This window comes from Chelonoidis abingdonii, chromosome 11 (genome assembly GCF_003597395.2).
Source record: "Chelonoidis abingdonii isolate Lonesome George chromosome 11, CheloAbing_2.0, whole genome shotgun sequence".
Lineage (NCBI taxonomy): Eukaryota > Metazoa > Chordata > Testudines > Testudinidae > Chelonoidis > Chelonoidis abingdonii.
In genome coordinates this window covers 30102170-30128596 of record NC_133779.1, presented here as the reverse complement: position 1 = coordinate 30128596, position 26427 = coordinate 30102170, and the positions used below count along the sequence as shown (strand labels likewise).

Genomic DNA, 26427 nt, shown 5'->3' with positions numbered 1-26427 from the left:
CCTCATCCTCTGTGGGTTGGCCTAGCGGAGGACTCAGAACACCATCACCTGTAGGCTGCATACACAGACTGCATAGGCTCCACCGTCTCCCTCTAGCACCTCCAGGCAGGGCTCTCCAGCCACGTCCCTCTGAACCCCCTCGTGCGGTCCGTGTGACCGACAGGGAAACGTAAGCACCCAGGTCACAGAGCTGGGAATACTGACTCTGGGCCTCAGCTCCGGCCAGTAGCCCTGCTGTTCCTGAGCCCGGCCCCGTGCAGGCCCTGCCCCGGCGTGTGCTGCTCCCGCCCAGGAATGGACGCCGGCGCTAAGCCCCTTTCCTCTCTGGCAGGTGAATGATACCAGCTTCCAGAGCCTGACCCGGGAGGATGCCGTGCAGTACCTGCTGTCCCTGCCGCCAGGCGAGGAGGTCGTTCTGCTGACCCAGGGCAAGCAGGACAGTAAGTGACCAGCTGGCCTCCAGGCTGCAGCTGCAGGGTTGCTGGGGCTCGTGTGTTAAGGTCCCACTCCAGGCTCTGGCTGGTCCTTGCCTGTGAGCTGCCAATGTGCATGTGTGTCTGCCCCTTGAGAGCCCATCGTTACTCTGCCCACACTGTTTCCTCCCCTTTCCCCTGGGAAGTTAGGCAAGAGACAAGACCAGCCTGGGCCTCCCCTGGACTGCCCATGCTCCCAGCTGCTCTGCACGGGCCCAGGCACATCCCCTGTTGGACTGAGCGCAGGTGGGTGGGAGAGTTGACCCAGCCCTCGACCGCATCCCAGAGAAACCCTCAGCACCCGCTCCAAACTCTACACCGCGAGCCACCATGCCGGGGACGCTACATCAGTGCCAGCCTGTAGTGCAGATGGGCTGCCCCAGCGTCCTCCAGGGCTGGCACCAGTGAGGCTAAATGGCACCCGTGTGACACCAGGCCAGCCATCTGGGCCGAGGGGCAGTCTGGTGTAGCTAGACTCATGCCAGTCGGGAGACCCAAAGGGAAGCCGCATGTCCCTATGGCAGATCGCTTGGGTTGAATCCAGGCCTGGGTTCTAGTCCAGGCGCTTGGTGCCTGATTGCTCTAGGGAGTCCCACTCCCCCATCTAGCCTGTACCTCCCAACCAGAGCTGCCTCCTGCTTTGTCCAGCCACTCGCTTTGATTTCCAACGTGACCTGCGTTGGGGTTGCTGTCCTGCGCACTCCTGCTCCCTGACCTGCCTTCATGGTGGCGGGGCACCTGTCCCGCCCACTGCTCTGCCCATCTGCCTGGACGCTGAGCTCCTGCTCCCAGAGTTCCATGGTTGCGAGGGGTCCATCTTCCGTCCAGCTTGGTTGTGTTGCGGATTGCTCCCATTTTTCATGAGCCGCGCTGGGGGACTCTGTTCCCTCTCCGCAGACGGTCCCTTGTTCTCCGCAGGGATTTGGAGACCTGGGCAGGAAAAGGTGCTGCACGAATGCAGCCGGCCCGTCTCTCCTCCATCTTCCCTGCGTGCTGGTCCCCAAATGCCCCCTCCTCTCTGGCCGCCTCGCCCTGACAGGCCCTGTCTTGGCCTTGCCCAGTCTACAGGAAGATGCTTCAGTCCAATGTGGGGGACTCGTTCCACATCCGCACGCACTTCGACTTCGAGAAGGACACACCCTCCGGGCTGAGCTTCACGCGGGGCGAGGTCTTCCATGTGCTGGACACCATGTACCACGGCAGGCTGGGCAGCTGGCTGGCCGTGCGCCTGGGCAGGGACCTGCAGGAACTGGACAAGGGAATCATCCCCAACAGGAGCAGGTAGGGCAAGCCGGGGGGACAGGGCCCCTGGCACGAGCCTCAAAGCAGGGCACCCCCTGGGAGCTGGGGCTGAGCAAAGGGCAGGAAGACACTAAGGGAGCTGTGGGGGGACATCCTCCAGTGTGAATGCAATAACCTCCCCTCCCCCAGACACCTGCAGCTGAGAGCCCATTGAGGGAGCCCTGAGGGTGTTTACTCAGGACCCATGACGCTCCCATGGCGGGCAGTTGTCAATCCAGCTTTCTGCCTTGGGCAGCGACAGAGCGGCGGGTCCAGCAGGCAGGTTCTGGGCAGGTGGCTGCTATGGGATCAAGAACCCGCCAGCCCCCTCATGCTGTCCTGAGCTGCTCTGCCTCAGACCCATCCTACTGCGGAGGGAGGCCCGTGCTACTCTGGGGCAGAGAGAGGAAGCTCTGTCCCTGCATGCCCTGCTTGGAGGGAGCATGGTCCAGTGGTAGCCCTGAGAATCTTGGCTCTGCCACAAAGTGGCCATGTGTCCGGAGGCCAAGTCACATTCTAGCTCTCTGCCTCAGTTTACCCATCTGTGAAACGGGGACAATGGTTTCTTCCTGGGAGGCAGTGGGGGTTGTTTGCAGGGCAGCCTGATGCCCTAGGATTGACGGGGCTGTGGCACAGCATCTTCCTGCCATGCCTGCTGGGCCATTGCTCCTGTCGTGCTGAGGCGGAAATCCAGTGACCCAGGCCATGTGCCCTGCATGGAAACGCACCCTGGGTCTCGCTGCACAGGGCTCTGCTGCTTAGAGCTTCTCTCTGCCCTCACACATGGCTCCTGTGATAACGATACTGAGCACTCGCAGTGTCTGCTGCTTGCCAGCCCCTCCCACCGGCAAAGCGGGGCCCCGAGGGAGGAGGTGAGTTGGTATCAGCCCCCGGAGGGGATCCCAGGCGCCCTGGTTCGCGGTGCTGGAAACGCTCGCCAGCACTGGTCCGTGGGGCACGCTGGCTGTGCTGGAGCAGGGACAGTGAGGCGGCTGGTTCGGGGGCACCCCGAGATGCTTGGGGCTCTTGATGCTGACGCTGCCTCCTCCTCTGATGCAGGGCTGAGCAGTTTGCCAGCTTGGAGTCCGTCCTGAAGGCCACCTCGGTCAGCAGCTCCTCCGGGGCCCGGGCCGAGTTCTGGAAGCTGCGGGGCCTGCGGGGGGCCAAGAAGAACCTGCGGAAAAGCCGCGAGGACCTGTCAGCTCTCACCAAGCAGGGTCACTATCCACCCTACGAGAGGGTGGTGCTGCGGGAAGGTGGGCATGGCCCAGGGGAGCAGTGCTGGGGGCTGAATGATCCTTTGGGCCTAGGGGAGGGAACGATTGGCCTGTGCCCTGGCCCAGGAGGCTGGCTGCAGCTGGCCTGTCCATGTGAGGGGGGGCCTGCACTCTCTGTTGGCCCTCTGGGCTGGGCTGTCCCCTGGGCACAGGCAGCTGCTTTGCACGCCTGCTCTCTGCTGAGATGGGGGGTCCCCTGCCTGGAGTGCACTGGGGGCCTGCTCCTCACCGTGTCCTGCCCTTTGCAATGGGGGGGGGGGGCAGGGTTGGTATCTTCGGGGGAGCGGCCAGACAAACGAGGCTGGGAAGCTTCCTCAGAAGCCAAGCTGAGCTGCCTGACTCCAGGCCTAGGGATGAGGCTGCCGATTCTTCCTCCCGCCCGCTAACCGAGGGCTGGTCGCTCGCCCCTCGGGCGCTCCTGGAGCCAGGCCCTTCCCACAGGCCGTATGGGAGCCTAGGCAGGGCTCACGTGGAAGCAGCAGTGGCACACAAGCTCTGTGCAGGTGGCAGCGGGGAGCACGCTGGGCTCTGGCCCTGACCCTGCAGGCTGGCTAGGATGCTGCAGCTGTGGCTAATGCTGAGAAGCTGGACACTCCCGACAGCCTGAGGCCTCTGGCGTCTCTGGTCCTGCTGCTCGCAGCCATCCCCTGGGCCCATCTACGCCCAGCCTGGGAGGTATGGGGCCCGTCCCTGCAAGTTACAGGTCACGGTGGCACAGGGCGAGCGGCTGCCCGAGGCTTGCAGCGTTTCAGTGGTGGGGATGGGGTCAGATCTCATGTTCCACGTGGTGCCCGGCTCGCTGAACCTCTCTCCTCTCCCTGCAGCCAGCTTCAGGAGGCCAGTTGTGATCCTGGGGCCCATCTCTGACATCGCCATGGAGAAGCTGAGTGTGGAGCTGCCTGACGAGTTTGAAATGGCCCGTAAGCGCAGCTGGGAGCGTCCGACGGGTCCTGTCCTGGGATATTCCGTGGGGATTGCAGGGCTCCCGTGTGTGGGCAGCTTATGGAGTGGGTGCTCTGGGCAAGAGTGGGTGGGACCCACATGCCCTGCTGAAGTCTTCCCCCGAGCACCCAGCCGTGGCTAATGCTGAGAGCCTCCCGCAGTCCAGGGGCCCTCTCAGGGATGTGACCCTGATCGCAGTTGCTTCCTTATCCTGGGCCTCCACATTTCCCCCCACCCCTCCCACACAGTGTGTGTGTGTGTGTATGTGTGTGTGTCCCTTCTGCCCACTGCCTGCCCAGACCGCTGGCGGCTTCCTCCTGAGCTAGATGGGTCAGGACCCCCCAGTCCGTGCACACCCCCTCTCCGCCCCCCCGTCCGTGCACATCCCCTGCAATGCCCTGTGGCCCCTCTCCATCTTCCTCCCCCATCTGTGCACACCCCCTGCAATGCTCTGGGCCTCCTCTCTGCCCCTCCCCCCCCGGCCGTGCACATCCCCTGCAATGCCCTGGGCCCCCTCTCCGCTCCCTCCCCCCCTCCCCAGCCGTGCACACCCCCTGCAATGCCCTGGCGCCCTCAGCCATTTTCCACAATCAACGGGTCCGCTTAGAAAAACCCATCTCCCGTGCTGTGTTGTGCTGTTCCCAGAGAGCGTGGCCCGCGAGGTAGGGTCGGCCAAGGTCATCAAACTGACACGGTGCGGCAGATCGCTGAGAAGAGTGAGGCCCCTGCAGGCCAGGGATACACAAGGGATGCTCCTCACCCAAGCTCTCCAGCCAGCCCCGAGACTGCCCACGCTTGCCGCCTCCGGGAGTCCATTGGGCGAGAGGTTGGGTGTCTTGCCTGAGCTGAGTGCAGGCTAGGAACCGTGTCGGGCACTGCCAGGCCGCTTCTGCAACCAGGACCTGCCAGGTCTGCCTGCTGCTCAGGAAGTGGGGGGGGGGGTGAGGCCAGGCATGGGATGTCCCCTGCTAAGGGGGGGGGGGGTCCAGAGAGCTGTATTCCAGTGCTCGTGGCAGTGGATGGCCCAGCCCCTCCCAGCTGGTATTCCAGGGTGGGGGAATCTCGTTGTAGATTTCCCTTCCCACCCCCAGGATCTGCCCCCGGCGTCCCACCCAGCCCCTCTCCTGCCCCGCAGGACAAGCACGCGCTGCTGGACATCACACCGTCAGCCGTGGAGCGGCTCAACTACGTACAGTACTACCCAGTGGTGGTGTTCTGCGAGCCCGACAGCCGGCAGGGCATCAAGGCCATGCGCCAGTGGCTCGCCCCCGACTCCAGGAAGAGCTCCCGCCGCCTCTATGCGCAGGCCCTCAAGTTGAAGAAGAACTACAGCTACCTCTTCACGGCCACCATCAGCCTCAGCGGAAGCACCAGCGCCTGGTACCAGAGCCTCCAGGAGATCATCCGCACCCAGCAGGCCAGGCCTATCTGGACAGCAGAGGAGCAGGTACCCGCAGAGGCCTTCTCGCTCCTCCAGGCCCCCCTCCTGTCTCAGGTCCCTCCTGTAGCCCCTTCTGCCTGCCCTGACTGAAATGGGGCATCCCCTGGGTGTAGCCCCATGCCCGCTGCCACAGAGCTGCCAGGCAGCTGGGATTGGAGTCTGCCTGCCAGGCCTGGCTAATTCCCTGTGCTGTGTCAGACACGGCTCTGACCCCAACTCCCCAGGGCAGCCCCCTGGGCACTGGGGAATTGAGGGGGGGGGCAATGCTCCAGAGCTACATGGAGGGGCTCCCATAGCACCCTGCTCCTCTGCAAGGCAGCTGAGATTCAGGGCCAGGGGGAGATCGATACCCAACGCTGATGGGCCAGTGCAGACACCCGCCTCGGGCAGCACCTCGAATCACCATGGGCCCCGTTGCGCCTGTTGCCAGGTGACCCCCGTCTCCTCTCCTTGCAGGTGGACACCTCCCCAGAGGAGGGCCTGGACCTGCTCAACCAGCAGCGTGCTGCCAGCATGGGGGACCTCACCTGCGACAGCCGCGCCAACAGCGACTATGAGGACACAGACGGCGAAGGGGGGCCCTACACGGACAACGAGCTGGAGGACGACTATGCCCAGCCAGCCCTGGCCCGGTCCTCGGAGCCGGTGGACCCAGACGAGCCCCAGAACCCAGACGAGCGTGTGGCGGTCTCTCTGGCCTACGCCCCCCCACGGGTGAGCAGCGTGCCGGGCAGTGCAGGGGTCAGATCTGGCTGGTGGCTTCCGGGGAAGGAGGTGGGAGGTCTTTGCCCTGGTCGCAGAGGGCATCGCTAGCCCCCATCAGAATGGGCACTGAGGGGTCCTGTTGTGAGCAGCCTCAGCTGCACCAGGGCAGGTGGGCAGGGGCGCCTGGCCCAGCTCTGGCCGTGAGGTGCCCATTCCAGAGAAGATGGGGGTGCTCTCCTTGGGGCAGGCCAGCCAGGCCGGTAGGTGCTGCCCCTCTGCCTGTGGAGCCCCTTCCAGGGCAGCGGCCCCTCTGGAGCACTTGGCTCTGCAGCCTCTAACGACTTCCATCTGCTTCCGATAGGATGGAGACCAGCAGCCTCAGGGCCAGTGGAGACAGGATTACAGCAGCATCAGGTACCAGCAGCCTGCTCTTTCCCGCTCCAGTGGGCAGGGAGGGGGGTGGAGGGTGAATCACCTGCTCGGAGTATCCTTCCTGCCAGGACTAGGGGCGCCAACTTTCTACAAGTTGGGGGGGGCAGCTCCAGCTGGGGGTGCAGGCTCTGGTGTGGGGCCAGGGATGAGGGATTTTGGGTGCAGGAGGGTGCTCTGGGCTGGGACTGAGGGGTTTGGGGTGAAGGAGGGGACTTCGGGCTGGGACTGAGGGGTTTGGAGGGGATATGGGTTGAGGGCTGGGGGGTGCGGGCTCTGGGACTGAGGAGTTCAGAGGGCAAGAGGGAGATCAGGGCAGGGGGCTGGGGCACGGGAGGGGGTCTGGGGTGCAGGCTCTGGGTGGCACTTACCTCAAGCAGCTCCTGGAAGCAGCAGCATGTCCACCCTCCAGCTCCTATGTGGAGGTGCGGCCAGGTGGTTCTGTGCGCTACCCTATCCGCAAGCACCACCCCTGCAGCTCCCATTGGCCACGATTCCCTGCCAATGGGAGCTGCAGCTCCGGGGCTTGGGGCAGGGCCAGCATGCAGAACCCTCTGGTTGCCCCTATGCATAGGAGCTGGAGGGGGACATGCCACTGCTTCCAGGTGCTGCCTGGACACAGCAGGCAGGGAGCCTGCCTTAGCCCCTTTGAACCCAAACCAGTCATGGCCTGTGGGCCACCGTGAGCACTTCAGCCCAGAGACTGGCTGCGCACGCTGCCCCTCTGGTTTCACCCACTCCCACCCCCCTTGGTGCCAGGCCAACCCTGGGTCTGAGCTGCAGTCAGGTTCAGCTGAAGCAAAGTGCCCCCCTGCCCTGCGAGTTGGGGGGAGGCTGGCTGGGGGCTGGCTCCTCCTGCCCTGGGTCTGAGGGGATGGCACACCCTGGGACAGTGGTGCCTGGCTCTGCAGATTGACCCACAGGGTCCCGGGAGAGTAGGCTGAGGCAGGCGCAGGGTGAACCAGGTGCTGGGAGAAATCCTCACTGGGCCCGAGTAGCCTGGGCGTGGGGTTCTGCAGCTGGCATCCCTCCCCCCGCTCCCCAGCCAGGGCCTGACATGGCCTCTTGCTGCCCTGCAGGGAGTACGAGCACAGCGCTCTGAAAAAGAAGTTCACCCAGGCCCGGGCCTACGACTCTGATGAGGATGAAGGCTACGACTGGGGCCCAGCTACGGACCTGTAGCCACAACGGCTTCCAGGATTCCTCGTTCTACACCGCCGAGCTGCCTTCTGGGAAGTGCCTGCCATGTTGCATCGTCCCCTTCCCACCCTGGGCCAGCAAGGGCCCCCCATCCCTTCTCACGCGGGGTCGGCTCCCTCCAGCACGCACCCCTCTCCAGAGCAGGGCTCTTCTGTTTTCATCTTCCTAAACCCTGCTCCCTCCAGCGAGCAGCCGGCGTGAGCTGTTCTGGGCTCACACCCTCTGCACACGTCCTAGACTCTAACTCTCCTCCGAGTCCCTGTAACCGGAGCCCAGGGCTCAGGCCTGTCATAGCTGCCTGCAGTGGGGCCAACGTGCCAGCGTCTGGGGCACGTGCGGCTCTGCCCAGCGTGATTCATCGGGCAGGACGCCCTGGGCAGTGCTGTAAATAGCCCTGTCTTTCTTTGTAATAAAGGAATCCTTTTCTCTAGCCCCTGCTGTCTCTGTATTGCGCTGAAGGGAGTGGGGAAGAGGTGGTGGACAGGGGGCTGGGGAATGAAACGCAGGACAGCCATGAGGAAGCATGCGCTGCTGCTGCTGCCCGGCTGCGTGTGCTCTGCAGAGGAGGCAGCAGCGTCCCTGCCTGGCTGCACAGGAACTGGATGGAGCTGAGGCCCAGGCAGCTGGCACATCTCAGCTGGGCTAAGCGTCCCCTCCAGCTCCACGCACTGAGTGTGGCAGCCAGTTTTCCTCATCAGCCTTCCCAGCTGGGAAAGGGGGGGCGCCCCTCTCCACCCTGTTCGTGCACATACAGGCCAGACAGCTGGTCCTAGAAGCCCAGCGTGAGATGGTGCACGCCAGGGAGCAGTGCCCACTAAACACAGCGTCTGTCACTGAGCCAGATGCCCCCCCCCAACGCTCCTAGCTTAGCCATGGAGGAAGCAGCAGGGTCCAGCCACAGCCCTGGCTCCCAGCTCATGCTTGGCCCCAGGTGTGGAACCAAGGCACCAGGCCCTTCCTGCTGGGAAGCCCAGAGTGAGCCCTTGAGCCAGCAGCCCCCTCACTTCCCTTCCATTGGCATCCGCAGCAAGCGCTGGTCTCCTGGGGAACCGAACACAGCAGCACCCGTGGGTTTCACAGCAGCGTGCCAGGCAGGACTGGGGTCCTACCTGCGGAGTGTGGGGGGAGGGGCCTGGATACAGAATGGCCTCCTAAGTAATACAGCTCATTAGGCTGAGCAAACCCGCTGCAGGCAGCCGCCATGGGACTGCTGGCGGCCTCTGGGGCCAGATGTACCCTGCCTCTGGGAGGTCCCAGGGCTCCCTCTGTCTGAGTCTGGAGCTAGGGCTGATAGGGACACCCGGAGCAGCAGCTCAAGTGAGGGATTCAGCCAGCGCTCCCAAGAGCAGGTCCCAGGACCCCAGCTGCCTGCAGCGAAGTCCTTCCCATGCAGGAGGTCGGTTGCCTGGCATTTCACTTACCCAGTCAGTCCTAGAGACACCACAAACAGCCTTTATTCTTACATCAGCCAGCAGTACCGGTTAAAAATCACAGCCCCAGGGCATCCTGCAGCCAAAGGAGCGCCAGGGGCTCTGACTTAGTCCAGGAACCACAAGGGGGGTGAGAAGATCTGTTGCTGGATTAACTTCTCTTAGTCCAACCTCCCCCACTTTGTGTCTCATGCTGGGACCACCACTGCAATTAACTTCGTACAAGCAGCCTTCCGCAGGCCTAGCCCAACATGCCAGCCCTGCCCACAGGAATGGCCCAGGGCAGAGGCTCCAGCAGCGAGCCGGGATCGCAGAGAGCCCCTTTCTCCTGTGCTCCCCCACCCAATGCACCGTGGCTGGCCAGGCCTCTGCTGCCTGCTCCAGCCCAACGTTCCCCCACGCCCAGCACTAGGCCCAAGCCAGGTCTCTACTTTCTGCAGAACGAGGGTGCAGCTGACCCCTCCCCAGCCCTGGGACCAGCTGGCAGACACTGTCCAGAGGCCAGTTTGCAAACACGAATCTGGCTCTCATGCCAGGGGCTGCAGGTCCAGCCATGGGCCCAGACGCTGCGGGAGGGGGCATTACAAACAGCATTAACAAGGCAGAACTGGGAAGCAGAGGGAGTTTCCCCACATCCCAGCAGGTCCAAGAGGGGCCTTGTCCATCTGGGCAGCACCCTCCCCTCAGCCAGAGCTGGTGTTACACTTGGACTCGCAGGCGGTTTGATGGGCCCTCTCCGGCTGATGGCAGGACAAGAGAGAGGGAGCAGCCGTGGCTATGCCAGCCGCTCTTGCTCAGTGTGGCAGACTCAGCCGGGATTCAGCAGATGCAAGGTGGGATCTTCCACCGGCAGGCAGCAAGGAGGGGCACAGGGCTCCCTTTGACGCACTAGTGGTCTCCAGGGGCCACCCCATCAACAAGGCCCCTGATCCGCACTGTGCGGTGCGACCCGGCAACTCCAGCAGCGGAACAGGTGAGTGAGCTGAGGGCCAGGAGAGGAGCCAAGGAGTTTGGGTCCCTGGCTCTAAGCCCCCTCGTGTGGTGAGGCCAGGCACAGCACGTCCAGAAAAGGCCAAAGGAGGGGTTGCCTTGTGGGTCCCTGCATGAAACAAGAAAAGCGGCAGGATCTGGTCCCCAGCAGGCCCTGGGGGAACTGGAGACGCAGCTGCTACCCCAGGCCAGGGCTCCAAAGCCAGTCAGCTGGAGTATGTGCAGAGCCACCGACTGGTAAATGCAAACTCCGCCCTTCAGAGGAAGATGGGCTGCTCCTGGCCTGTCAGTAACCGGTAGGTGGAGGCCGGCATAGTCTTGATATGGACCTAGAGGGATAGGGAATGATCACCTGGGAGAACTCCATTCCCACTTGGGCTCAGCCCTGCAGACCTCACTCATCTGCCCCAGCCGCCCTGGGAGAAGGGCCCTGGGAGAAGGTCCCAGGGAAAACGTTTCATGATAAAGCATGGTCTAGAGATATTAAGGCATTTTATATGTCCAGGTACTGGCTGCAAGAGAGTTACTTCTCCCCCCTCTGCTGAAATGCAGCTGCCTCTGGGGCAGAGCTGAGTCACTGGTTTTAACAGGGTTAAATAAATAATGCAAGTTAGGGCAGGATGTGCAGTTTCTTGCCCAGGCTAAGGGTGAACTTGAAGGCCTGAAAGAAAAGACGAATAGTTCTTAGCAGAACCCTGAACCTGCTCAGGCCTTCAAGGGAGCTCAGGCCAGCTGGCTGGCATTCCCATGCTAACCTGCATTAACCCTGGCAGCTGCCCCAGGGCTCAGGGGTGGGCTAGGGTAAATAGTCACCTCTACTGCAGCCTTCAAAGCCCCCTGATAGCCTGTCACTTTGGAGAATGAGCGAGCGAGCTCCTCCGAGACCCGGCTGTCCACCACCTAGGGCGTTAGTTCAGTGCCGATGTGGAGGGACGGCGAATCTGAGTCACCATTTCCTGCAGCACCTGCAGTTCCAGAGGGGGCTACGCTGCCCTGCACCATAGGGAGAGAAGAGGGCAGCTAGTCCCTCCCTAAGAAAGAGTTTGCAGCCCAGGGCATCGAAGATCGGCCCCTGCTTGAGGCTCCAGGTGCAGGCAGAGGAGGCACAGAAGCGGCAGGGGGAGCAGGGTGCTGCGGGAGACAAGGCTTCGTTCCCAACGTCCAGCCCCTGCAGTGCAGCAGGCAGAAGAGGTGTGCGACTCAGCAGTGTGAGGAGGGATCCCCTCCCCAGCAGAGAGTGCAGCTTGCAAAGCAGGACTGGGAGTTGAGATGAGCACCCAGGAAACTGGGGGGCTGGGGGGAGCTGGCCCATGTCAGACCCCACTAAACATAAGGCAGAGGTCTCAGGATGGGAGTCAGCCCTCCTCCTCCAAACAGGGCAGGTGTCTGTCCCACACCAATCTCCCGAGCTGAGGCAGGGTGCTCAGGGCACGAGTCTGCCCCATACCTACCCCTCCCTCCCCTCAGCCAGGGAAGGGAGCTCAGGGTGGGGTCTGTCCCATGCCAGCCCCCGTGGTGCGGCAAAGGGCCCTGCTGCGCTCCTGGCCTCGGCCCGGCTCACCTCGCTGACGGCCTGCGTGAGGATCTGGATGATCTTCTCGTGCGGCGTGGCCACCACACTCTGCCCATTGATCTCGATGATGCGATGGCCCACGCGGATGCCACCTCTCTCTGCTATCCCCCCTCGCATCAGGCTGCAGATCTGAATGGCAGGGGGCGCCGGTGAGAGCAGGCCAGCCCCCGGCCCCAGCACGCCATCCTCCGCAGCCTTCACAAGCAGAGCAAATCTCGCCTGCCTGGAGAGCCCATGAAACCCACCCTTGGGCCTGCCCCTCCCTGCACACAGCACTCTCCAGCCATCACCCCAGCCACAGCGCCCCCTACTGCTCACTCAGCACCACGTTCCTGCACCCTTCTGCGCCCTGGCAACTGGGGCTCAGCCCCCGGCAGGACTGCGTCCCCAGAATCATGGTGCTGAGCAGGGGAGCACCAGGGAGCTGGGACCCAGGACAGGCCGTGGTCACTGGGGTCCTGGCAGCTGGTGCTGTTGGGGGAGGGCGAAAGGAGACAGTCTGTGGGCGCTGGGGTAACACACCCAGACCTCGCTGCTCACCCCCAATCCCTATACCCAGTGCTGACGATGCCCCACACGGGACCAGCCCCATCGCTGCCCATGGGGCTGGGACCAGAGATTCTCTCACTCTCCCGGGACTCGACGCCCACTGGGGCCACGTGCCTCCCGCTCCTCAGGCGGCTGGAGGTTCTCCCCTAGCTTGAGCGGTGCTGGCCGGCGACCCGGGAGCACAAGGGCCTGAATTCTCACCCCAAGCGCAGCGTCTGTGCTGGCCAGAGGGCCCCCGGCCCTCCTCCTGCCCCCACTCAGGACTCCCGCCACTCACAATGCCATTCTCCACGCAGAAGCCCAGCGGGTACTTGGAGTCGGGCCGGCGGACGATCGCCGTGGTGACGGGCGGGCAGTGCACGATGCTCAGCGTCACCTCGGTCTGCGATTTCAGGTCCTGCCAGGCGCGGGGGGAGGCTCATTAGCACCACAGGGGCTATCAGGATCACCCCGGATGCAGGGGGGGACGCGGGGCAGGTTTACGCCCACTGGGCCCATGACGCCCTCAGGAGGGAGGAGAGATCCTAACACGGCCACTGTGCTCAGCATGCCTTACATGGGCGGGGGTCTAATTACCGCCCCCCTTTACAGGGGGGAAACTGAGGCACAGTCTTGCCCAAGGTTACAACGCAGGTCAGGGAAAAGAAACCAGGAATCCAAGTCCAGCTTGCCCTGCTCGACCCTCTAGGCCATGCTGCCCTCTGGCGCAGTGCTCGGTTTGCCCGTGTTCCACTCAGACACCTCCCAGAGGAAGCATCTCAGGATGCCGCCCAACACCTGAGCCTGGTGCTGCTCCTCCCAGGGCCAGGGCCTGGCTTGAGTCCCTCCTGCAGAGAGATCTGAGCCGGACACAGGGAGCCAGGACTCCTGGGTTCCCTGCTGGCCGACTCTTGCAGGCTTAAGTCTGGAAGGTCTCACTGCACCCACGGGAGCTCCTGGGCCCAGCCTGCATCCCAGCCGTGCAGGCTCCAGTGCCAGCTCCACCCCCGCCTGGCTGCGGCACCAGCCCCAGCTTACGCGTCCCTCAACACTGGGTGCCAAGGTCTGAGCACCTCTGCTGGAAAGGGGGCGGCTATCACGGACTGAGGGGCCCAGGAACTGGGCACAGGTCCTCCCAGCCCCCCTACACTCCCTCCCCATTCCCACCATCCCTGGCCCCCGGCCCCCCAGAACCCCCTCACCATCATGTCCCACCATTCCCCCAATCCCCACTGCCCCACCATCCCCATCACCTCCTCCTCCCCCACCCTGCCCGTCTCCTCCCACCTCCCCTCGCCCCGTTTCCACTGTCCCCCAATCCCCATCACTCCCTCCACAGCCACTCCTGCCCCACTGTCCCCTCCCCCGTAACCCAGCCCACTGTCTTCCCTCCCCCCCACATCTCCCCTCCCGCTCCTCACCCGGATGATGCTCTGGCAGGTGCTGAGGGGCAGCCCCACCAGGCTCGTCCCGTTGACGGACATGAGCCGGTCCCCGATGCTCAGCTCCCCGCACTTCTCCGCGGGGCCCCCATGCATGAGGTTTGCGATGACCACAGTGGGCAGGATGGAGCCCCAGCCCGACTCCACCACAGCGACGCCCAGGATCTCCCCCTTCTGCTTGCGGATGCAGACCTACAGGCCGGGCAGAGCATGGGGCCCACTGAGCTGTGGAGCGGGCCCAGGGGGACCTTGGGGCTGGTGACCCTGCGCGACCGGGAGCTCAGGCTGCAGCACAGGCACCAACAGGACTGGGTGACATGGCTACTCCAGACCTGGGTCCCGGAGGGTGCAGTACTGAGCTGGCACTGGGCGGGAGGGCGACCCTGGAGAGGCTGTAGGGAGCAGGGCACTGGCCACACAGGAGCCCCCGGCTACTCCAGGCTCAGCTCCCCCAGCACTGCACTGGCCGGTCGCAACACAGGAGGCTCCCAACAGCTGCAGACACCAGCAGAAGGCGCTGCAGGGAGCCAAGCTGGAGCACTGGGTGCCAGGGATCCCATCCCACCCCCAGCCCCTGCGGGTAGCTCTTACTTCCTTGCAGTTCTCCTGCTTGGAGAAGTGGGCCAGGTCCCCGTTGTGCAGCTCCTGGCTCTCCAGGGTGTGGCTGTCCTGGCTGGGGGAGAGCTGGCTTGGGTCGATGCCGCTGGCCTGCAGCAACTGCTGGTAAGCCACACTGAAGGCCTGTCCGATGGCCTGGGCAATCAGCTGAGCCTGCAGGAGGAAGTGCCCTGAGGTTACCCTGGCAGGGGGACACCTGTGGGTACAGGGCTCCACCCTCCAACGCACCCAGTGCCCAGGAGCCTGGGCAGTGCCAGGGGGTCAAAGCCAACCCATCTGCCATCTCGCCAGCCTATCAGGGGCACAGCCAAACCCTGCAATGGCAGCTGCAGGGAACCTGGGATATATTGCGAGGGGGGGAGGACACAGACACTTCCACCCCCCTCTATGGAGAGATACCCCTACACTTCTCCTCTCCCCCATCCAGGTGGGGCCCCCTCTACAGCACTGACACCCCCAGGCCTCTCCCCTCCAGCCCTGGCGTTCCCTACAGTACAGAGGATCCCCTCCCCCCCAGCAGTCTTTACTGTCTCCGAGCTGGACTCGGGGTGACTGGAGATGGGGGTGACTGAGCTCCCAGCCCTACAGGCTCAAGGCCCAGCACAGCGGCTGGGAGAGGTGTAACTGAACCACCCCAAGGAACAGCACCATCTGGAGGCCAAGCTGAGAACCCCCAGCTCGTGACGCCTACTGAGCTACGGGTAGGGCTGGGATCTGGAGCTCCAGGCTCGAAGTCTGTGTAAAGCCCCTGTGCGGTGCTCCACCCCCTGCCCCACCTGCCGGGCTCAGACTCACATCAGCAGAATGGAAGACGTGGCAAATCATCTTGTAGAGCCTCTTCTCCCCTGAAGCGTCTGCCCTCCGTGGCAGCTTCCTGCGCGCCATCAGCACAACGATGCTGCCGATGTCCGCGATGTAGGAGATGGTCTGGAGCGGATGGTCCATCATGGCCTCCTGGGGGGAGGGGCATGAGAAATTCAGGGGTCATCTACCCCGCTGGCCCTGGTGGCCTCGGTGGACAGCTGGAGTGCCAGCGGGACTACGGGAGCACAGGCTCCAAGCCAGGGGAGCCTGTTAACCAAGAGGAGGGAAGGGTTCTTAGCGGCCTGTTTAAAACGCTGGGGCCCTGGTGCCTATTCCACTCAAATGCCAGCCACATGGCTGGGAGAAGACCCCTGAGTTACAGGTTGGCCACACTTTCAACCAAGGACTCCTGAGCCACTCCTGTGGGTCCTGCAAGGAGACCTCCAGCAAAGCCAGCGGAAACCTGACTGCACAGGCCCGATGTTTATGAAGAAGAACACGAATCCGCCTCGGCTTTCTCTATCCATCCAGTGCAACTGCTGCAGAACTCTGCCTGGACACTTGGGCTGAGATTGACACCTGGCGTATACTGACATCGTTTAGCTCGGTAATCAATCAATAGAAACCAGGTTTAGATTAATTTAGGAGCATGCACGCAGGGCTCGGCTGTGTCCCAGCGCAGCTCTGACCCTAGAAGAGGCCTAAGGCATAGGCACCAACCCCGTGGATGCTTCCCACACCCAGTGCTTCCCCCTCCTTCCCAGCACCTCCCGCGATCAGCTGTTCCACCACGTGCAGGAGGCGTTGGGGAAGACGGGGAAGAGGTGGGGGCTTGGGAGAAGGGGTGGAGTGGGGGCAGGGCTTGGGGCAGAGCTGGGGATCAGGCACCCCCCGGCACATTAGAAAGTTGGCGCCTCTGGCCTAAGGGACACACAAAACCATTTGGTTTTCCCTTTACATGTAAACTTTTAACTGCTGCTGGGTCCACCCCAGAAGTGGCTGCATTTTAGCAGCAGCTGCGTGATCCCCACTGACACCAGTGGATCCTCCAGAAGGAAAGGCCTCTTTATCCGCGTGGGGTCACAACCCCAGGACACCTGCACCATGTGGAATCAACAGGGATCCACAAGCAGCCTAAGGCCTGTTTCCTGCATGGGCCAAGTGCCCTGATCCGAGATGGAGAGGGCGGGGTGCAGAGAAGGCGACGTCCCAAGGAGGGGGAGAATTCTAATAGGAACAAGCCTGGTTCTCCCAGCACAGGTGACCCACCCCCCCGTAACGACATCCCATTTCCGACACACCTGCGAGTCGGCCGTCAGGACCTTGATCCTTTGGGTGGAGACAAACAGATCCACCTCGGTCATGGGCTGGGATTCCCCATCCGGTGCCTGCAGTATGGTAAGGACAAAGCATCCATGTGTGTGGTCACCAGTAGCCGCAGGGCAGAGGGTCCAACATACGTGATCTGTCTCCTGCCATCCATCTCCACCCTCTGACAAACAGAGGGACCTGGAGCCAGGACTCCTGGGTTCTATTCTCGGCTCTGCCCTGACTTTCTCTGTGACCAGGGGTGAGTCGCTGCCCCTCTCTGTGCCTCTGTTTCCCCACAAGGAGCAATGGGTCCCCATGAACATGTAGTCTGGGGTGCTGGGATGGGCGATGGTTACTAGTTCACAGCCCATTGGAATGCCAGAGCTGGCTAGCAGCAGCTAACACAACGGATTGGGTTTGCCCTGCCTTCCTCTACCTGATCTCTGAGCAACTCTCGTCCAGAGCAACCCACAGTGAGCACTTTACAGACAGCCCACGCAGGAGGAATGGATCAGCCTCTTTTTACAAGTGGGGAAACTGAGGCACAGAGAAAGCATGACTGGCCTAGTGTCACCCAGTGGAAGGGGTGGGACTGGAACTCAGGTCTCCTGACTCCCTGGCCTGTGCTTTGACCATGGCTTCCTCCCTCTTGTCTCTGTGCATCCCACTGCTGGAACCTAGTTCAAATGAACCCTCCTCCCACTCCCTCCCACCCAGCCTAGTGAGCGAGAACTCGGCTTCCAGCTGCAGCCAGACCCAGGAGTTACTTGCTTTCGCTGCTCTTCACACCTGCTCCTTGCAGCCTACAGGTCCAACAATAAACAGAGCTACACACCTCAGGGAAGTCAGCAGCGCCCACTTCTGGAGTGGGGCCCTGGGAATGGGAGGCATCTTACTTTTTCACCCCCTGGTCAAAGCCCAACTGCTGGCTGCAATGGCAGGGGTGGGTGAGAACCTGATGCAAACGCAGGCATTCACTCGTGACAAGCTCAGCTTTGTCCCGCTGCACCCGGTCCAGAGCAGCCGAAGGACTGGACAAGGATCCTGTCCTCGGGACCCACATTTCCCTCGACCTGCTGCCATGCCAGGACGGCCCAGCAAGCCCAGGAGCCGCCTGCAACAGGCGCAGGGCGAGGAGGGCAGAGGAGGATGCACTCTGTGCTCTGGGCAGGAGAGGGCACCTCCTCAGCTGCACTCATGGGGGCACATTGGCTGGGCAGTCCCAGATAGCTGGGCTTTGGCTCCTGGCGGGTGAAAAATCAACTAGTGCCAGGGGCTCATCTTGACGGGACCGGCTCACACCGACTAGTGACCGCCCAGTTCACCTGGTGCCCTCACCCACCTTTATCCTGTCCACAGCCTCCTGGGCCTGCGCCATGCGGACGCTGGTAGGGGGGTTCCTCTCCGAGACCAGCTGTGTGGAGCCCAGATACTTTGCTCCAAAGATCACTCCGTCCAGGAGATCCTCTGGCTCACAGGGGCCTGCCACTGAGAAGCCAAGGGAAGGTGTCAGCAAAGGCAGGGGCCCCCCTACTCCTCCCTTCCCTGCAATGCCCATGGCCTGAGACACTGCGCTGGAGCCAGGCCCCACTGCTGCTGACTGATGGTTGTGGGGGAGGAGGGGGCACAACCTCTCTTAGCAGGTCTTTATCCTGGGGGCCAGGTTACCCCATGCCTCAGCAGGGCATGATTCCCCATTTAAAGCTGGAGCCCCCCCTGGAGCCCCAGCATTCCTGCAATGCCCTTCACAGCCCTGAACCCCCCATGGGAAAAAGCCCAATGCATGCCCCTCTGCTTGGATGGGAGCCCCCCTGTCACACAAAGATGTGCATCCAGGCAGGCACAGCACCTGGCCAGGCCTGGCAGGTGGCTGGGCCTGAGCAGCAGCAGGCACCACCAGAACTGGGTTTTCAATCCTGGTTTCCACACCCCTCCCAAGGCAGCTCTCCATTACACTCCACCTTTGAGCTCCCTGCAGGCACTGCCCCATTCCGAGGGGCACAGATCTCTTGGGGGTAGCTGCAGGGGAGATGGATGCGTCCCCAGCTGGGTATCCTGCATCAACTGCTGCCTCCTCCTTAGGGCTGGGAATGCCAAGCCCCCATGGCATCTCCTTGTCCTGCATGTGTTGTTGGGAGGCACCACATTGGCAGCCCAGAGGCTGAGGGCACTGACTGTGGCTGGGCAAGTGCCCCTGCCTTTCCTCCCCCGAGCCCTGAGCTGGAGCAACGCCTTCCTTGTGCAAAAAGGGAGTGCAGCCTCCTCGACCTCCCTGCCACACTGCCCTGGGGCACCCACCACAGACACCCGCGAGAAGGTTTACGCAGCGTGGGGACTGGACTGAGATCCCCCAAACTCGTTTCACACAGGCCACAATAGGTCACTTGTGACTAGAGCAGGATTCAAACCAGGGTCCTCATGCTGGCCCCTCGCCCAGGACTTGGCAGCCAGAAAGCCTTCCTCCCATGAGCCAGGGCAGTGAAAGACATGTCCCCCCTACCCCCCTTCATAAATCCCCTCCCTTGCCGGGCTGGGCCGGCCCATGCACTAATCACACAGCACCCAGGAGAGGCTGCCACCCACACCAAGGCCCACGAGCTGGTGGTCAGAGCAGGTGATGGGGAGGCAGGACGCCTGGGTTCTATCCCTGTTACAAGTGGACGAGTCACTCACCCTCTTTGAAGGCCGGATAGGCTGCCCGGGATTCTTTAACCTACAAAGCAACCACGAGATCAGCGAGTGTCAGCAGCCAGGAGGACGCAGAAGCCGGGATACCTGCCGGCCACCTCCATGGGCACAAGAATGAACTAACCCCCTGGCAGCTGCCAAAGGGGAACCAAGAGCAGCAGCAAGACAACGCCAGAGGGCTCAGTGCTCTGGGCCGGCTGCACAAGGGAGCTGCACGAGGGGGCAGAGGAAGGGGCAGGCCAGGGATGCTGAGGTCAGTGAGCAGCTACTGCCGGGGTGGAGGCCCCTGGGTTAGCTCAGCAGCCTGGGGATGGGCCATAGCCATGTGAGCCCCAAAAGGGTGGGTGGGGGGGTCAAGCTGCTGGGGAGCCTGGGTAGGGAATAGGGCTGGAGGGGGGCAGGGATTCCAGTTGGTACCTGCTGCCTGCCCATCATGCAGCCTCCCGAACTGCTCTCCCATGCCGGACAGTCCGGCGCATCCAGTGGAGAGCAGACTTCGCCCCCGGGCCCTGAGAGGGTCCAGACCTGCCCCTACCAGGGCTCTGGGCTTCCACAGCCACCACATGATGCTGGGCCCCTCGCTTGGCTACAGGGTAACAGCGGGTGCCAGCAGCCCCTCGACCTGCCAGCTGCCCTCTGGAACGCCTCCCCCATACCCCACACATGGCAGGAAGCCAGGGGCAGCCACAGTCCACATCCTGCTCCCCCTCCCCTGCCCTCCGCCAGCCTGGGGGCAGCCGGCAGCAACTCTTGTGTCAAGGTCTGACCCCCAACCACCACGTGTAGCCGTTGTCATGGGATCTGTCAGAGCCTCAGCTCCAGGCCTGGCATCCAGAGGGAGCTCAGGGCCCCCCATGACAAGCTGGCCCAGAGCCCAACCCCACCCCAGGGTGCCCGGGGCTAGCAGACCCCCAGCCAGCATGCAAAGCACTCACAGCCGTGCTCCTGGGGGTGGGCTGCTCCAGGCCCTGGCTGGGGGGAGGGGACATGGCCACCCACACGGGCTCTGGGGAGCTGTCCCGACTGCCCGGGGACACACAGGCAGAGTCTCCCTCATGAGCTCCCCCTCTCCGATACCACCGGCCGGAGCCTTCTGCCTGCGAGGTGCCTGGCTGCGAAGCGGCCTCCTCCGCCTGCTGGGCCGCCGGGCTCTCCTGGCTCTGCAGAACCTCCTCATCGCTCCCAGCCAGGACATCTGACCTGGCGAGGGGGGTCTCCTCACTAGCGTCCGCTGGGAGCCCCCCCTCATGGTGCAGGAGGCTTAGCAAGTCCTCCCGGTCAGCCTCTGCAAAGAGCAGGCCGTGGCTTTCCCGGCTCCTCTGGGAGCAGGCGGAGGGCTGAGCGTGGCAGGGCGGCATTGCCAGGCCTCTCCCCATGGCGACGTGCAGAAGGCAGGGAGGGCACTCGCCCGGCAGGCCCCGGCAGCAGCCAAAGGCCTGTTTGTGAGGAAGCGCCGTGTCTCCCCCAAAAGGGCCTGTGCCACAGTCCGACGCCAGCAGTGGGTTGTCCTCCGAGCCAGGCGAGTCGTCGTGGAAGCTGGGGCTAAGGGTCTGGAGCTGGGCGAGGAGGCCCTGGATCTCCGACTGGTCATCTTCCTCCAAGCTCTCGGCCCACTCCTCCCCTCGCAGGTGGGCCTCAGGCTCCTCATCCAGGTCCATGCAAACCAGGTCCCTCTGCTCCGTGCTAGCCGGGACTCTGGGACAACCCACCCCCCGGTGGGCTCCCTCTGGGTTCCCTTTCCAGTCAGCATCGCTCCCAGGTACTGCAGCGTCCTCACAGCCTTCCATCCCCACTCCCAGGTCCCTGCAAGCTTCATCACATGCTTCCCTGGCTGCTTGGAGGGCTGAGTCCAGAGCAGCTGGGGAGCTGGGGGTCTGCAGGCCCCCCAGAGTGCTTTTGGGGACAGTCAGCTCTGCAATGGCTGCACCAAGAGACAGTTCAGCCTCAGCAGTAGAGGGGTTAAGGTCAGAGCACAGGGCACTGAAGCGGGATCCGGGCTGCTGCAGGCCGTGCAGGCTTTGTTCACAGGCTGTTGGCATGCTCAGTCTTGGCGAGGCCCCTTCCTCCAGATCCATGGCTGGAGGCTCCAGGAGCTCCTCGGGAAGGCTGTGGCTGCCAAAGCCAGGCTCCGGGCGCGCATCGGTTTGGAAGTCCATGCCGTTGTCCATCACGGTCGCTTCTGCCCAGGTGGGGAAGAAGAAACTCCCCCTACACTAAGAACAGAAAGAGAGAGGTATTCGAGGTTAGAAATGGGCAGGACTGAAAGAAAGAGCAGAGACAGCGTCATAGACCAGATCCTCAGCAGAGCTGCCCTGAGTCAGGCCTGCGGAGGATCCAGCCCCAGATCTTCTGGATGGAAATAAGCAGCAGAGGCTGGACAGGGCTGAATTACCAAAGGCAGCTGCTATGCTATTCCTGCCATTGAAACACGTAAGGAGCAGCCGTGTGGAGTCTCGCACGGCATGGACCTCAGACCCAGGTCCTCCATTGCATAGAGGAATTGAAATCAATGGGAGTAAGATGCTGGCCAGCGCACAGACTACACTGGGCAAGTCTGCAAACCCACATCAGTCTCTCTGATGCACTGCTGATGGACACTGACACTGGGAGCCCAAGCTGATTATTTCAGAGGTGCTGAGCCCGTCGGTTCCCGCTCTCAGTTGTGGGCACTTGGCACTTCTGAAAATTGGCCCCCTTCCAGGTTTCTCAAGTTGGACACCCAAAGCCAGTAGCCATTTGTGAGAACTGTGCTCGAAGGGACCTACCCAAGGTCAGGTAGTGAGTCAATGGCAGAGCCAGGAACAGACCCCAGGAGTCCTGAGTCCCAGTCTGGTGCCCTGGGACCACATTAACAATTCTAGCTTTAGTCCCTCTCCAAACATTTCCACTGTCTAACCTGAAGAGGGTGGGCGCTTCCTTGCCTGCAATGGGGCTCAAGCCCCTCTCTTGGTACCACTGCAGGAAATCCAGCCCCAGGGTTAGTGCAGAAGACTCATAAAAAACTACTTCTGAGGAGCTATTGTGTCCATCCCTGCTGGGCCGCATTATCTAGAATCAGCTGCTTTGCCCTGGAGGGCAGGATCCACAGAAGTACACTGAGATGCTGGGAAGCACCCTCAGATCCCAGCAAGACAAGGCTGGAGGTCACCATGCACAGATCAGTGGCTGCTTCCTGCGTCTCTCCCAGCAGCTGTGCTGAGAATGCTGAAGCCCCCCCCTCAGCTGCTTCCTCGCTGTCTGATCCGGGAAGTAGAAATGTCACAGCCCCCTGGCACCCCCCACACCCCCTCACACTGCTTACATTGCACATTAACATCCGACATGCAAACAGGGAGTCCTCGTTCTGCGTTCACCAGTGTACATCAAGAGCGAATCCACTTAAGTCCATGGAGCGACTCCTGATTTACACCTGCATCACTGAGAGCAGAATCTGGCCCCATAACCTCAATTTAGCCTTACAAAATTATACTCCCCCAAAACAAGGTGGTTTCATTAGATTGGTGAGTAAAACCAATTAGCTAGGCCCTGATTTTGCAATCATTCCCTTCCAAACTTCCACTCCCAGGGGCTGCCAGGGCACTGACTTCAGTGCAGCTCCACTGGGACAAGGGGGGGCCGACTGCAGGATCAGAGTCACAAAGGTGATAAAAGGTGGGCAACTAACTCTTGTGCCTGGGCTAGTAAGTGTTCCAAGCAACACTGCCCACTTTTTGAAGATGCCTGGAGCACCATGACTAGTGACCCACATCTCACAGGAGTCACCACTTAATAAACAGACCGGATCCCCTCACTCCCCGACCCTAACTTGGGCATCAAACTTATTTCTAAAACACTTGCTTTGAACCCCTCTTTCCTCGCTGCATCAGACAGGACGGAAGGCCAGGAAGGGAACCCCCCAGATCCTGGCACCTTTCAGGATAGGCAACGACCCAGGAGCAAGAGGTGTTTTAGTCGCAACCCTCCCTGCCTCTCTGCACACATCTGCCTTGCACAGAAAACTTACTTCCAAGAAAGTTTCACCAACTCCTACAGAAGCAGCAATGCAGGAAACTGGGGGTAGTTAACCCTTTGTGTGCTGGAATCTCCGCAGGCCGAGGCGCTCTCCTCTTGCAGGCAGCTGCCCCTGATGTGGCTGCTGAGTTAAATTTCACTTACTCCTAAGCCTCTCTGTCCCCCCTTTCATCTTCCTGCGGCTCTGCCCCTCCACTGAGCATGCGCAGGCCCCGGAGGCTGCTGGGGGATGTAGTCTTGGGCTGCGCAGCGGCGCTCCGAGCACGTGGGGCGCTGCTGGGGGATGTAGTTTGAGGCGCAGTGCTGCAGGGTGGGGGGCGGGGCTCGCTGTTCTGCGCGGCGGGGGAACCAGGGAGCTCAGCGAGGGGAGATATTCGCGGTTAGACCCCAGCCCTGCAACGTTGAGAGCCGGGGGCTCCCTGTGCCTATATGGCTAAGGCAGGGTGCGGGGGGGCATGTCCCCGCCCCCCGGGTTCCTACCGCAGCAGGATGCAACCAGGAAAGCGAACTGCTGTTTCGTGCCTTGCAGAGGAACCCACGGCCCTGAGCTGGGGGCCGAGAAGCGCTATTGGTTGGACCCCCGGCACTGGGTGGTGGGAAATGGACATTTCCCGACTGGGTGGGTTGCCGGCTCCGTGCTCTGGGGAGCTGTGCTGTCTGCATGGTCCTGTCCACCCCCACCCCTCCACGCAGAGCTGGTCCAAAGAGGTTCCCAGTGCTCCCTCGGGCTGGGCAGCTGAGAGCCTGACACCCATTAGCGACCACCTGCCACCCAGCAGCAGCACTAGCAGCCCCTGGACCGGGGAGCACTCGAAGCCCTTCATGTGGATAAATTGCTCCCCGTCACCCAGCTGATGGGATGAGAGCCAGGAGAGAGCAGTTTCTGCCTAGCCTTGGCTGAGAGAAGAGACCCAATGAGTGCTGAGCTCCTTAAGTCTCTCCCACAAAGCTGATCCGTTTTATTTTCAGTATTACAGTCAGTTAGGGTGGCCAGACGTCCCCATAAAATCAGGGCTGTCCTGATATTCATCAGTCATTTGTCCCGCATCCCGACGGATGTATGGTCAGAACGCCATTTGTCCCGATATTTTGGCTTGGGGCTTTTTTTTTTTTTTCCTTTGGCGGCGCTCCAGACCTGCGCCCCATGTGTCCCAATATTTTGTTCATGTGATCTGGTCACCCTACAGTCAGTGCCGCCTTTAGAGATTTCAGTTGCTCCTGATGGAAATCAAAGGAAGTTATTGTACATAGCTCTGCTTCTCAATCAGAAAATAAAACATGTTTTCTGTCTTGATTTAGTCTATGGGCAATGACTGTAGGGTGACCAGATGTCCCAATTTTATAGGGACAGTCCCGATTTTTGGGTCTTTTTCTTATATAGGCTCCTATTAGCCCCCACCCTGTCCCGATTTTTCACACTTGCTGTCTGGTCGCGCTAAATGACTGCCTAGGAAGGAGCACTGCGGAAAGGGATCTGGGGGTCAGAGTGGATCACAAGCTAAATGAGAGTCAACAGTGTAATGCTGTTGCAAAAAAAGTGAACGTCATTCTGGGATGTATTAGCAGGAGTGTCGTTAGCAAGACATGAGAAGTCATTCTTCCGCTCTCCTCTGCACTGATTAGGCCTCAGCTGGAGTATCGTGTCCAGTTCTGGGCACCGCATTTCAGGAAGGATGTGGACAAATTGGAGGGAGTCCAGAGAAGAGCAACAAAAATGATGAAAGGTCTAGAAAACATGACCTGTGAGGGGAGATTGGAAAAATTGGGTTTGTTTAGTCTGGAAAAGAGAAAACTGAGAGGAGACATAACAGTTTTCAAGTATGTAAAAGGTTGTTACAAGGAGGAAGAATAAAATTTGTTTTTCTTAACCTCTGAGGACAGGACAAGAAGCAATGGGCTTAAACTGCAGCGAGGGCGGTTTAGGTTGGACATTAGGAAAAACTTCCTGTCAGGGTGGTTAAGCACTGGAATAAATTACCTAGGGAGGTTGTGGAATCTCCATTATTGGACATTTTTAAGAGCATGTTAGAAAAACACTTGTCAGGAATGATCTAGATACTCCTGCCACGAGTGCAGAGGACTGGACTAGATGACCTCTAGAGGTCCCTTCCAGTTCTATGATTCTGGGGACTCTTGAAACTTTTTACAATTCCTGGAGAGCTCTTAATCCTACAAGGTTGTTTCATCCTCGGAACATAAGAATGGCCATACTGGGTCAGAACAAAGGTCCGGCTATTCTGTCTTTTAACAGTGGCCAATGCCAGGTGCCCCAGAGGGAATGAACAGAACAAGGAATCCTCAAGTGATCCATCCTGTCACTCATTCTCAGCTTCTGGCAAACAGAGGCCAGGGACACCATCCCTGCCCTTCCTGGCTATAGGCTTGGAACACGTCTCTTTATTAACTTCCTTAATATTTGAGTAAGCCCTTGAAAATGACATTGTTTAGAGGGCAAATTTTCTAACTCAAATTTAAGACCTATAGTATCATATTATATTTTAAGACATGGTTAAGAATCATCAGCTTCTGAACAGTTTCCAGAAGCTAAAACAGGCTTTTAGATCAGTCATTTGTAAATGCAAGTTCAATTTTTAAATTCATTTTTTATGTTTTTAATCATTACACCTTGAACTGAAGTGTGTTTTCATTTGTGCTGGAGAAATAATCAAATGCATTGGATAAACTGATTACAATGGATAAGACTTTATTTCTAATTACTGACTTACTAGGAAAAGAAAACACCTGGCCATTGGAAAAAGGTGATAACTTTTATCTACTGGAAATATACCTTCAGGTGTGTCAGAGCTGATAGGAAATCGAAGTTGTCAAATCTATTGTAATATTTTCTTTCTAATTATCACTTAAAACCCTTTTTGTCTCTCTTTTTTTTAAGCTAGTGCCAAAACAAATTTGTTTTCTAATTTGTTAGTTATTCCATGTGTTAGAAGAATGTTTGAGAGGAAACTCAACTACTTTAGACTTCATAACTTTTTAGTGAGAAATGAGATATACAAAATTAAGAGTGCATGTATTTGCTTGCTTATATTTTTCCAGATGATAATATAAGTGAAAATAAAAAGTACGTGGGTGTTTGAGGGTTATTGGTGTGAGGTTGTAAGAACAATTATGTTTAGTAAATATTCTGTATTGTGACAAACCCAGACCAGTGGGGTACAGGCATCTGGTCCTATTGGCATCCCAGGAGTGGGCGGGCAAAGCCCGCCCACTTCTAAAGGACCTCCCCCCAGCCTAAGGGGAGGATCCACAGGTCTAGAACACCAAGT

General features: G+C 60.5%; 2 protein-coding genes across 4 annotated transcripts in view; one reads left to right on the top strand and one right to left on the bottom strand.

The window, feature by feature from the left end:
• TJP3 (tight junction protein 3) overlaps positions 1 to 8139 on the top strand; it is a 55226-nt gene extending 47087 nt beyond the window's left edge. Inside the window, exons 12-20 of the mRNA XM_032774768.2 lie at positions 332 to 440; positions 1535 to 1754; positions 2814 to 3010; positions 3856 to 3951; positions 4619 to 4689; positions 5109 to 5420; positions 5871 to 6128; positions 6481 to 6533; positions 7628 to 8139. Of these exons, the coding sequence (XP_032630659.1) occupies positions 332 to 440; positions 1535 to 1754; positions 2814 to 3010; positions 3856 to 3951; positions 4619 to 4689; positions 5109 to 5420; positions 5871 to 6128; positions 6481 to 6533; positions 7628 to 7730 (1419 nt within the window). The 3' untranslated portion in view covers positions 7731 to 8139. The remainder of the gene's footprint in view (positions 1 to 331; positions 441 to 1534; positions 1755 to 2813; positions 3011 to 3855; positions 3952 to 4618; positions 4690 to 5108; positions 5421 to 5870; positions 6129 to 6480; positions 6534 to 7627) is intronic.
• A 1041-nt stretch (positions 8140 to 9180) lies between these two features.
• On the bottom strand, positions 9181 to 23348 carry APBA3 (amyloid beta precursor protein binding family A member 3). Of its 3 annotated transcripts, XM_032774744.2 has the most exons (12): positions 23136 to 23329; positions 22434 to 22541; positions 20068 to 21345; positions 19118 to 19157; positions 17787 to 17932; positions 16435 to 16521; positions 15125 to 15283; positions 14303 to 14482; positions 13691 to 13903; positions 12568 to 12687; positions 11730 to 11870; positions 9181 to 10497 (listed from the first exon to the last, which is right to left on the bottom strand). In XM_032774744.2, the coding sequence occupies exons 2-12, from the start codon at positions 22446 to 22448 to the stop codon at positions 10426 to 10428; spliced, it is 2451 nt and encodes an 816-aa protein (XP_032630635.1). In that variant the 5' UTR covers positions 22449 to 22541; positions 23136 to 23329; the 3' UTR covers positions 9181 to 10425. The 3 variants fall into 3 exon arrangements, with proteins under 3 accessions (XP_032630635.1, XP_032630645.1, XP_032630624.1); XM_032774754.2 differs by lacking the exon at positions 22434 to 22541 and having other exon boundaries at positions 23136 to 23348; XM_032774733.2 differs by lacking the exons at positions 22434 to 22541; positions 23136 to 23329 and adding an exon at positions 22227 to 22380.
• Between the last annotated feature and the right edge of the window lie 3079 nt (positions 23349 to 26427).